General features: G+C 53.7%; 1 protein-coding gene across 4 annotated transcripts in view; it reads left to right on the forward strand.

Moving 5' to 3' along the window:
- The first annotated feature begins 2,164 nt into the window (after positions 1–2,164).
- Positions 2,165–12,330, forward strand: part of LOC105469499 (mono-ADP ribosylhydrolase 1) — a 170,758-nt gene continuing 160,592 nt past the window's right edge. For 3 of the 4 annotated variants that reach the window (XM_011720567.3, XM_011720566.3, XM_071074420.1), the window contains exon 1: positions 2,168–2,620. In XM_011720567.3, coding sequence (XP_011718869.2) covers positions 2,323–2,620 — 298 coding nt within the window. In that variant the 5' untranslated portion in view covers positions 2,168–2,322. Of the gene's footprint in view, positions 2,621–12,330 lie in introns of all 4 variants that reach the window. The other variant, XM_071074419.1, reaches the window with a different exon arrangement.

The raw sequence follows: 12,330 nt of genomic DNA on the forward strand, positions 1-12,330 counted from the left end.
ATGGAGATGTTTGCATATGCATCTCAAGGCACAGCATTTTCCTTTAAACTTATTCATGTCACAGAGATTTTTGTTCATGTCTTACTGCCCATTTCCTCCCTACAATGATCCTATTGTCCTGCCACTCCCTTATCTTTAAGATGGTAAAGATAATTATCAATAAATACTAAGGGAACTCAGAGACCGGTGCCGGCGTGGGTCCTCTGTAAGCTGAGCGCAGGTCCCCTGGGCCCACTTTTTCTTTCTCTATACTTTGTCTCTGTGTCTCATTTCTTTTCTCAAGTCTCTCGTTCCATCTAACGAGAAACACCCACAGGTGTGGAGGGGCAGGCCACCCCTTCACATCCTGAACCATGTCTTGCTAATGTTTTCAGGAGAGGGTGCAGGCCTTGCTGGTGGTCCTGGAATGCTGGGGGCCGTGGGCTCTTCCTTCCTGGCCTCTGGCCTCCCCTTTGCCCTCACTCCCAGGACTGATGACTGCCTACCCAGGTGCTGGCAAGTCTATGCTGATCCTGTCTTGGGCGGATTTAATGTCTGAAGTCCAAGGCTGAGCCCATGTTACCATCCCAGTGGTTCCATCTGCATCCATGGCAGGTCAGGGATCCTCCTACGGCCATCCAGGGTTATTGCCACACTCAGAGCCAGAGGCCTGGAGCACAGGAGCAGGTTTGCAACCAGCCAGACTCTCTTATTCCTAGCTGACAGCTCAAGAAGCTTGAGTCTCAAGAGGCTAGGGTACCCCAGGGTAGCAACACTAGTACTAGAACCTTCTCCGAAACCCTGGCTCGTTCCTCCCTGGTATTAAAATATATTATTATTATTACTTTTGAGATAGGGTCTCACTGTGTTGTCCAGGCTGTAGTGCAGTGGTGCCATCATAGCTCTCTGCAGCCTTGAACCCTTGGGCTCAAGTGTTTGCCTGCCACAGCCTCCAGAGTAGCTAGGACTAGAGGTGAGTGTCTACAACCATACCAGGGTAATTTTTTTGTGCGGGGGCGGGTAGAGATGAGGGGGTCTCACTGTATTGCCCAGGCTGGTCTTGAACTCCTGGCCTCTGATAATCCTCTTGCCTCAGCCTCCCAAAGTGCTGGGATTACAGGTGTGAGGCACCTATTCATTATTCATTATTACATTCATTATATTATAATAGCCCAGGCTGTATCCATTATATTTATCATAAAGTAATATTAATAGTACATAAAAATATATAAAAGTACTTAAAAATCCATCCTCGTGTTTTTTTTTTGAGACAGAGTCTCATTCTGTCACCCAGGCTGGAGTGCAATGGTGCCATCTTGGCTTACCACAACCTCCACCTTCCGAGTTCAGGTGATTCTCCTGCCTTAGCCTCCCGAGTAGCTGGAATTACAGGCATGCACCACCACGCCTGGATAATTTTTGTATTTTTAGTAGAGATGGCGTTTCGCCATGTTGGCCAGGCTGTCCTTGAACTCCTGACCTCGTGATCCACCCGCCTCAGCCTCCCCAAAGTGCTGGGATTACAGGCATAAGCCACCGCGCCCAGCCGGTTTTTGTAAAAAGAAAACATCACCCCAATCCTTCCACCCTTGAACGCCACTTGAAGCTCAAGTTTCCTGCCTCCAAATTCCACTATTTCCACCCAGCTGTCCTAGATTCTGCTCCAGCTGAGCCTTGGCCCCGGGGCTGTTAGGAGGCAGAGCCTCTGGGGAGAAGTCCCCAAACCGGATTTACCCGTTCGTCGCAACTGTCCCTAGGAGGGCGGGCTGGGGCGTGGAGGCGGTGCCCTGCTGACTCTTGGGGAGATAAGCCCGGGTCGCCCAGGCTGCAAAACGCTCGGCACCGCGGAAGCCGCGCGAGGCTCTCCCAGCTCGGTACGCAGCGGCCGGAGCGCCTGCTTCCCTGCGGAGCAGAGCGGCAGAGGAGCCCGGGGCTGCGTGGAAGGTCCAGGGGCTTCAGCCCGTGCGGGCAGCCCGTGCGGGGAAAGCCGAGGCGCAGCCAACTAGAAAGCTAGAGGCGGCCGAGGCCACGCGGAGTGGAGGCACCTGGAGGCCACTGGAGAAGTGGGAGGGGCTCCGGCGTGGCTCCACCCGCGACACTGGGAGCCCGGGCGGGCGCGCACGTGTGTATACGGGTGCGTGGGCCCATCCGGCGGCCCGGACTACAAGTTCCAGGGTGCCCAGCGGCGCTCCCGGTTTTTCTGGCTGCGCCGCCCGCTGCCTCCGAGCAGGTCGCCGCTGGCTGGCAGTCGCCACCCGGTCCCAGAGTAAATAAGGGAGAGACACTCCCGAGCGCCGTAAATAGAGTCCAAGTGGGCGGAGAGCCGTCCCGCGCCGCCTGCTCATGTCTCTTCAGAGCCGACTGTCCGGCCGCCTGGTACAGCTGCGCGCGGCGGGGCAGCTGCTGGTCCCCCCGCGCCCCCGGCCCGGCCACTTGGCGGGTGCCACGCGGACCCGCAGCAGCACGTGCTGTCCCCCAGCGTTCCTGGGCGTGTTCGGCCGCAGCGCCCGGACCTCGGCGGGAGTTGGGGCGTGGGGGGCGGCGGCGGTGGGGCGGACAGCCGGGGTGCGCACTTGGGCCCCCCTGGCCATGGCGGCGAAGGTGGACCTGAGCACCTCCACCGACTGGAAGGAGGCGAAATGTAAGTGTAAGCACGAGGGGGCGCGAGGGAGAGGGCGGCCTCACGTGGGGCTTCCCGGCTGGGCAGCCCCCATCAAGCGAGCAGCCCCTTCCACCCGAGAGACCCGGGGAAGTTGAGGCCTCATCTGCCCTGGAACGGACCCCTCCTCCCCATTCACAGCCACCCCCGCCCCCTGTGTGTTCCCAGCCCCACAGAACAATTCACTCCAGACCAGGTCCAAGTGTCCATGCAGGGGGCAGCGTGAGGAAGGCGACCTTCCTTACCCCACTGGAATGGGTCACAGGGCACCCCAGGGATTGTGCAGGACCTACCATCTTCCTCCCCTGTGCAGGAGGAAAACTGAGGCCGAGTGCTGCAGCTGGTTTCCCCAAGGTCACTCAGGGAGCTGGTGGCAAAGTGGAGGTTATGATCCCGGACTCTCCAAACTTTGCACAGTGTGGTTCTCAAGTGCTCGGGAATGAGCTGAGGGAACAGCTCCGGGGCTGGCGTCCCACCTGGTGGGTCATGTAACCCCACAGAGTGACCTCCCTGGGCTGGCCTGTCCTGCCTCCACCCCACCCCAAGCCCGCACTCTGATGCCTTTCTGGGCACGTGGTATGGTGCCCTTTTCCCCTTCTCGCTGGCCTCTGGCCACTTGTTAGCAGTTTGCTCATGCCAGGAACAGAGGTTAGAGGAGCAGGTCAGGGCAGGGGTGGGGTCTTGTGCTTGTGACAACTGATGACACCCCCCAAGAATCACACCACTTCCTCTTGCTCCTGGAGTGGGCATGAGTCCGGGGGCCTGGGAAGGGAGAGAACCCAAGCTGCTGCTACTGAGCCCCAAATAGCTCTCCTGGGCACCCAGCTGTCCCTGCCTTTCAGGGTCTGCCTCCTGGGATCCTGTGATTCTTCCCAGCTGGATCCCCTTTCAAAAGTGCAGGGAAGTGGCTCATTGGCTGGGCCTCTATCCTGGAGTAGGTATGGCCTCTGGGCTGGGCGGGCAGGATGGAGAGTCCTGCAGTGTTAGGAATGAAGAGAAGATGGCTTTCTCGGGACCAGAAGTGGAAATCAAAATGATTTACTCCTGACATGAATTGCGTGGCCTGGGCCAGGATCTAAAAGTGATGGCAGAAAGCACCGACTTTAGTCTGTGAGCCGATGGAGAACTTGTCAGGCACTTGGCCCTTGCCCCAGAACAGCAGGAGGAGTTGGGGGCTGGCAGAGACCCCTGGAGGGGGAGCCACTGTCCCCACAGAGACCCTGCTCCCCTGAGCACTCTCTCAGAGAAGAACAACTCAGGAGGTTGGCAAAGAGCTAGGGAGACAAGGCGCCCAGGCACCTGTTTGAGGGCTGCTGCTCTTTCCAGGATCCAGCCCCCACAACCCTACTCCTTGGTGCCAGGAAAGCAGTCAGACCTCGTAATCGGGCCGGGGTTCCTGGGCTGCTGTGCTGTTGCTGGGGTCTCCCTCTTTGCTTCGAGCTGGGATTTCCAATCATGAAGTTCCAAACTTTTATTGAATGCCCTCTAGGTGGCCAGGCTGGGGACTCAGACATGTGTCAGATAGGCAAGGGCCCTGCCCTCATGGAGCTTGTAATCTGGTGTGAAGATTACAAAGCATCTATTGTAAAGAATGTGTTCTAGCAGCTGAGACAAGGCCTGATAACCTCAGTGCTGTGAAGACACCATAGCAGATGGGGCTGCCTGAGCTGGGGAGATGAGAGGAGGCATCTCAGGGGTGGCGGCCTGAGAAGAGGCATCCAGCTGGGGAATGATATTCCAGACCCGTTACTGAGTGACAGTGGGCCAGGCCCAAGGAGTGGGGCTGGTCTGGGGCTCTGCCTGCTACTGAAGCCACAGTTAGAGGGATGCTTTTGGGGGTGAGACGTGGAGATCCCCCAATAGTTATCTATTGCTGTATAACAAAATAACCCGAACCTTAGTGGCTTAAAACAGCAAACCTGCATTCTCTCCGTCTCTGAGGGTCAGGAAACGGAGAGACGCTTAGCTGGGTCGTTCTAGCTCAGGGTCTCCCTCCCCTGAAGCCGGGTGGGACTTGGTTAGGGTCGGAGGATTCACTTTGGGGCCCCTCCACGGGGCTGCTTGAGTGTCTTACGGGATAGATGTCCTAAGCCTTTTCCCCCAGAGCATGTGCTCCACGACAGGGATCGTGAGGAGACCCTGATGGAGCCACAGTGCTTTCTTTGTGACCTCGTCTTCAAAGTCTCTCCCGCTTTATTCTAGGGGTTCGAATCGAGTCAGGGAGTCTGGCCATACTCTGGGAGAGGGGAATTAGGGTCTACCTCTTGAAAGAAAGAATCTTAAATAATTTGCAGGTGTGTTTTTATTTTCTTAAAAAAAATTTTTTTTGAGACAGAGTTTCGCTCTTTTTGCCCAGGCTGGAGTACAGTGGTGTGATGTCACTGCAACCTCCACCTCCGGGGTTCAAGTGAGTCTCCTGCCTCAGCCTCCTGAGTAGCTGGGATTACAGGCACCCGCCAGCATACCTAGCTAATTTCTGTTGTTGTTGTTGTTGTTTGTTTGTTTGTTTTGAAATGAAGACTCGTTCTGTTGCCCAGGTTGGAGTGCAGTGGTGTGATCTCAGCTCGCTGCAACCTCCACCTCCGGGGTTCAAGCGATTCTGCTGCCTCAGCCTCCCCAGTAGCTGGGATTACAGGCGTGTGCCATCATGCCTGGCTAATTTTTTTGTATTTTTAGTAGAGATGGGATTTCACTGTGTTAGCCAGGATGGTCTCAATCTGTGGACCTCATGATCTGCTCGCCTCGCCTCTCAAAGTGCTGGAGTTACAGGCGTGAGCCATTGCACCTGGCCAATTTTCTTAAATTTCTTTTTAAATTTTTTTTTTGAGATGAAGTCTCCCTCTGTCGCCCAGGCTGGAGTGCAATGGTGCGATCTCGGCTCACTGCAAGCTCCGCCTCCTGGGTTCACACCGTTCTCCTGCCTCAGCCTCCCGAGTAGCTGGGACTACAGGTGCCCACCACCACACCCAGCTAATTTTTTGTATTTTTTAGTAGAGATGGGGTTTCACCGTGTTAGCCAGGATGGTCTCGATCTCCTGACCTTGTGATCCGCCTGCCTTGGCATCCGCCTGCCTCGGCCTCCCAAAGTGTTGGGATTACAGGCGTGAGCCACCGTGCCTGGCCAAAATTTTTTTAATTCATTTAATTTTTTTTTTGAGACAGGGTCTCACTCTGTTGCTCAGGCTGAAGTGCAATGGTGTAATCATGGCTCACTGCACTCTTAAACTCCTGGACTCAGTGATCCTCCTGCCTCAGCCACCTGAGTAGTTGGAACTATAGGCGCACATCACCATGTGCAACTAATTTTTTTTTCTTTTGAGACAAGGTCTGTTGCCCAGGCTGGAGTGCAGTTGTAAGATCTCAGCTCACTGCATCCTCAACCTCCTGGGCTCAAGTGATCCTCCCACCTCAGTCTCCCGAGTAGCTGGAACTACAGGCATATGCCACCACGCCTGGCTAATTTTTTGTATTTTTTTGTAGAGACAGAGTTTTGACATGTTGCCCAGGCTGGTCTCAAACTCCTAAGCTCAAGCAGTCTACCCACCTCAGACTCCCAAAGTGCTGAGATTACAGGTGTGAGCCACCGGCAGCTAATGTTTTAAAAACTTTATTGTAGAGACTGGGTCTCACCATGTTGCCCAGGCTGGTCTCGAACTCCTGGCCTCAAGTGATCCGCCCACCTCAGCCTCCCAAAATGCTGGGATTACAGGTGTGAGCCACTGTGCCTGGACAAGTGTATTTTTTAAGCCATCACATTATAGGAGATCTGGGGGGCTGCCTCAGCTGGACTCTGCCTCTGATTAGGGTCTGAGCCGTGGCCCTTGAAGACCCCTACACTTTTCGTGGTTACATTCTAATCACACTTTCAGCCAAGTTACATTTGACAGCCAAGTGCCACAAGTGTGGAGATCTTCAGTGCACAGCATATGCAACTGTGCAGCCACTACATGGGTCAAAAGGTAGAGCATTGCCATCACCCCAGAAGTCGCCTCTTTTCACTTGGTACCGTCTGGAGCTAATTACTCTTGTGATATCTGTTCATTTTGTCTCTTCTTGAAGTCCGGCCCCTTTCACTCAATATCCGGCTAGTTCGTCCATGTTATTGGATGTGGCAATGGTTCGCTCTTTTTTATTGCTGTATAGTGTTCCAGCATATGAAGGTACCACAGCTTGTTTCCCACTGTTTTGTTGTTTTGTTTGGTTTCGTTTTTTTGAGATGTAGTCATGCTCTGTCGCCCAGGCTGGAGTGTAGTGGCATGATCCCAGCTCACTGCAACCCCTCCGCTTCCTGGATTCAAGCGATTCTTCTGCCATGTTGCCCAGGTTGGTCTCAAAATCCTGACCTCAGGTGATCTACCTGCCTCGGCCTCCCAAAGTGCTGAGATTACAACCATGAGCCACCATACCCGGCCCCCACTCTTTTGTTGATAGACATTTGGATTTCTTGTGAATAAAGCTGTGCTATACTTTTTTTTTTTTGAGACAAGATCTCATTCTGTTGCCCAGGCTGAAGTGCAGTGGTGCAATCACAGCTCACTGCAGCTTCCAACTCCTGGGCTCAAACCATCCTCCCACCTCAGCCTCCTGAGTAGCTGGGACTATAGGCGTGTTCTACCACGCCTGGCTAATGTTTTTAAAAACGTTTTGCAGAGACAGGGTCTCATTGTTATCCCAGGCTGGTCTTGAACTCCTGGGCTCAAGTGATCCTCCCACCTCTGCCTGCAAATGTGCTAAGCACTGAGATTACAGACGTGTGCCGCTGTGCCTAGCTTCCTGAATATTCTCTCCATGTCTTTGATGGACATGTGCTCTCATTTCAGGGCTGTAGCTAGATAGGCCTCCAAATACTTGTCTGCCTGAGAGGATCCTCTCTCAAAGCCTGACACACAGTAACCAAACTCACAAGAGACTGACGTATAGGTCAGAAGGCATAATGTGCAGTTCGTGGTGGGGAAATATAATGGCAGTGTGTCTGAAAACTCAGGTGTGCCTGGGCAGAACCTCCTGTCCCTATGGGAAAGCCTCATGGAAGCCAAATTGTAATCTTAGGATTGCTCAGAGCATGCATTCTCATCCAGGGCTGGTTGAGTGATTTTGGAAGCCTTGCCCTGGGCAAGGTAGGGAAGCTTCCCTGCTTGAGAAGGGTCAGTCCCCCCACAAGGATCCCCTTTCCCGGGCGTTTGCTCGGTATTTCCATCTATATGCAGTGCTGAGTGCCTGCTCTGGACCCATGTAAGGATGCCCAACCTATGGCCCAGCTTGTCCTCCAAGCTGATGACCAAATTCAGCTTCCCCCTGGACACTCCTTTTCTTTACCTCGAAGCTGATGCTTATTTCCATGGGCCCATTCTCCCTCCAGGTATGTACATACCTTCAGGCTGGATCTTCCTGGCTGGGAGACTTTCAGTCTTTTGGGGAGACTTCAGCAGTGTCTGATTTTACTAGCCAGGGGTTACTTTCTCTAATTTATTTATATTTATATTTATATATATATATTTTTTGAGACCGAGTTTCGCTCTTGTTGCCCAGGCTGGAGTACAGTGGCGCGATCTCAGCTCACCGCAACCTCCACCTCCCAGCTTCAGGCGATTCTCTTGCCTCAGCCTCCCAAGTAGCTGGGATTACAGGCATGCGCCACCATGCCTGGCTAATTTTGTATTTTTGGTAGAGACGGGGTTTCTCCATGTTGGTCAGGTTGGTCTTGAACTCCTGATCTCAGGTGAACCTCGCCCGCCTCGGCCTCCCAAAGTGCTGGGATTACAGGAGTGAGCCACTATTCCTGGCCTGTTTATTTATTTATTTGAGATGGTCTCACTTTGTTGCCCAGGCTGGAGTGCAGTGATGGTATCTTGGCTCACTGCAGCCTCTGCCACCCAGACTCCAGCAATCCTCCCACCTCAGCCTCCCAAGTAGCTGGGATTACAGGTATGTGCCACCACACCCGGCTAATTCTTGTATTATTTTTTTTTTCTGAGACGGGAGTCTCACTCTGTCACCTAGGCTGGAGTACAGTGGTGCCATCTCGGCTCACTGCAACCTCCACCTCCCGTGTTCAAGCGATTCTCCTGCCTCAGCCTTCTGAGTAGCTGGGATTATAGGCCTGTGCCACCACACTGGCTAATTTTTGTATTTTTAGTAGAGAAGGGTTTCACCATGTTGGTCAGGCTGGTCTCGAACTCCTGACCTCTTGATCCGCCTGCCTCAGCCTCCCAAAGTGCTGGGATTACAGGCATGAGCCACTGCAGCCGGCCTAATTTTTCTATTTTTTGTAGAGACGGGGTTTTGCCATGTTGGCGAGGCTGGTCTTGAACTCATGAACTCAAGCAATCCACCCACCTCATCCTCCCAAAGTGCTGGGATTACAGGCGTGAGTCACTGCACCCGCCCTGCTTTCTCTAATTTGATACCCTCAGTTTTGAGGCACTTCATTATCCCCCCGGGAGTGCCTTTTCATCAGAAGATCGTGGAAACACCCTCCCTGTAAAGGCAGTTGAGCACGAGGGACTTAAGGTTAGGCCCTTGTCGGTATCTGGTGCTGTGTCATCACAGGAGGGGCCTGGCTTTGGCTCCTTGTTCCAACAACCCTTGCAGGCAGAGCTGTGAGCCACAAAGAGCAGGGACATTGTTGTCATCAGACCTGGGGATGTGCTGCTGCTTCCTCACTCTCCAAGCCTCAGTTTCCTCATCTATAAAATGGGACCAGTGGCACCTGCTTGGAGGTTGTGCTGAGATCACATTAGAAACCACTTTGGGCCAGGTGTGGTGGTTCATGCCTGTAATCCCAGCACTTTAGGGGCCAAGGTGGGAGGATTGCTAGAGCCCAGGAGTTTGAGACCAGCCTGGGCAATATATCAAGACCTTGTCTCTCCTAAAAATAAAATAAAGAAAAGGAAAGAAACCATTTTATATACCATGGCCCAGAATGGGTCCCAGCGGCCCCCCTTCCTTGTCACCCCTTAGACCGTCAGACCTGTCTCTGCTCTGTGCTGGCCATGGTGACACCGGGCTCTTGTAGGCTTGTCTCATGTGCTGGGGCCCTGAGCCTGCACAGCCTAAGCCATCCTCTCCTTGGTGACTCAAGGTAGGGCTGCTACACTCCAGCCTCACACCACACTGTGCAGAAGCCGGGGCTAATTTCAGCCCCCGTGGGATTTCATCCAGAGTGGAGGGCTTATCTGATTTGAATGCAGCACTGGCAAATTTTCCAGGTACCCCTGGGAGTCAGGGGACTTCTCCCACCTATCTCCTGGGGACGCAGCTTTGCCAGTGCCCTGGTGTGGGCGGAGACAAGGGGGCAGGGGAGAGGAGAGAGGTTCCAAGGTGCCGCGTGCTCTGTCTCCCTTTGCTCGAGCTGTGGGCTTTGACAAGACCCTGTTCTTGCAGGCCGGTGAGCACAGGTGATTAATGCCCCTGCCACCGAGTCTAAATGCCGCCGCGTCCTGGGAACCCAGCCGGTATCAGCCCTGCCCACCTGGCATTCTCTCTGAGCGGAGCTCCGCCTTGGCGCCCCAGCCTGCCCTCACCTCTCTGAACACCATCTTGCAAAGTGCCATAAAGACACTTCTTAAAACACATCATTGAATTCCCGTTGGCCTGCTGCACTTTATGGTTCTGGCGGAGCCTGCTTCCTCCTGCTCGGCTTTCGTGCCTGGGAGCCGCTGGAAGCTTCGTCCGGGGTCACGCCTCTCATCAAAATTTACTGCGGACATCTTTTTGCAACACCTGTCTCACTGAGCTGTGAAATACTCTTGCCTCTTCAAAAATGAAAGAAAATGAAAATGCATGTTTTACATCTTTTATAAAAAATAAAATAAAACTCACTTGTGCTTTAAGTCTGCATTTGTCCTTCTTACAGGAGGAGGTGGGAAATGTTAGAAATTCATGGGCAAGGCCGGGCGCGGTGGCTTACACCTGTAATCCCAGCACTTTTGGAGGCTGAAGCGGGTAGACCATCTGAGGTCAGGAGTTCAAGACCAGCCTGGGCAACATGGTGAAACCCCATCTCTACTAAATATACAAAAAATTAGCTGAGCGTGGTGGTACATGCCTGTAATCCTAGCTACTCAGGAGGTTGAGGCATGAGAATCGCTTGAACCCAGGAGGCGGAGGTTGCAGTGAGCCTCAATCGCACGACTGCACTCCAGCCTGGGTGAGAGAGTGAGACTCTGTCTCAAAAAAATAAAAACACAGAAATGCGTGGGGCATGTTCCTGGCTTAAGGCCCCTGTTTCTTCTCCAGGGGGAATGAAGAGGGGTCTGGTGGGCGAGGACTGCCGACAGAGGACATGGAGGTGAGACGCCGAATGGGCGCGGTTGGCCTTTTCTTTCCTCATAAATCAGAAACCAGTGCGGTGTGTGGCTCTTTGGGGATCAGCCAGGCCACAGCCTTGTTCTGGTGGTGAGGACAGACTTGCGTCTGGCATGCTGGCCTTCTGAGGTATGCACTCGGGCTCCATAGACTAGAAGGGACAGGCTGACAGATGTCCTCAAGGTCAGCACCCAGCCGGCTGGTGGCAGAGCCAGCATGCTGTCTCTGGGAAGTGGAGCCATCCTGTGGGCTTTGCTGGAGAAAAGGGGCTGTGTGGGCTGTGGGTCACTCAGACCAGGCCACCATACTTAGGGAGGACAGTGTGGGAGGAAGTCCAGGTTTCTCTCACTTGTGTGTGACTGGGGGCAGGTCACTGTGCCTCTTTAGAACATGGTGGTGGCATCTGCCAGATGATAATCTGCTAGGGCACCTGAGGTGTCTCTGGTCACCCTGGTCTAGTACCATGGGATGCCTAGGGCCTGCCCAGCCAGAGACACTTCAGCAAGGCCTCTGGGGTCCATCTGGGTCCTAGCCCACCAGTCCCGCCAGCATCACAGTGGGTACCTGACTTTCTGGCCACAGGTCCAGCCGTCTGGGAGTGTCCAGCCGTCTGGGAGTGCCCACACAGTGGCATGCCAAGCCTCGCAGTGGGGAGGTCACAGTTATGCAAAGTGACAAATATGGGCACTCAAATTATTTATTTAGAGACAAGGTCTCACTCTGTTGCCCAGTCTGGAGTGCAGTGGCACAATCACAGCTCACTGCAGCCTTGACCTCCCAGACTGAAGCGATCCTCCTGCCTCAGCCTCCCGGGCAGTTGGGACCACAGACGCACATCCACCACGCTCAGCTGATTTTTTTTTTTTTTTGAGATGGAGTTTTGCTCTTATTGCCCAGGCTGGAATGCAATGGTGTGATCTTGGCTTACCGCAACCTCTGCCTCCCAGGTTCAAACGATTCTCCTGCCTCAGCCTCCTGAGTAGCTGGGATTACAGGCATGTGCCACCATGCCCGGCTAATTTTGTATTTTTAGTAGAGACAGGGTTTCACCATGTTGACCAGGCTAGTCTCAAACTCCTGACATCAGGTGATCCGCCTGCCTCAGCCTCCCAAAGTGCTAGGATTACAGGTGTGAGCCACCATGCCAGGCCACTCGGCTGATTTTTTTGTATTTTTTGGTAGAGATGGGGTTTCTCCATGTTGTCCAGGCTGGTCTCGAACTCCTGGGCTCAAGCGATTGGCCTGCCTTGGCCTCCCCAAGTGCTGGGGACCCAAATACTTAGGAAAGGTCCTCTGTCTGCTGTGTTCCCAAGTTGGAAAAAAAAGTTCTCCACAATTTGTCCTGTTTGCTTTGTTCTCTTTGGGCCTTATTTTGCCGCCAGGAA

Source organism: Macaca nemestrina, chromosome 12 (genome assembly GCF_043159975.1).
Source record: "Macaca nemestrina isolate mMacNem1 chromosome 12, mMacNem.hap1, whole genome shotgun sequence".
Taxonomy (NCBI): domain Eukaryota; kingdom Metazoa; phylum Chordata; class Mammalia; order Primates; family Cercopithecidae; genus Macaca; species Macaca nemestrina.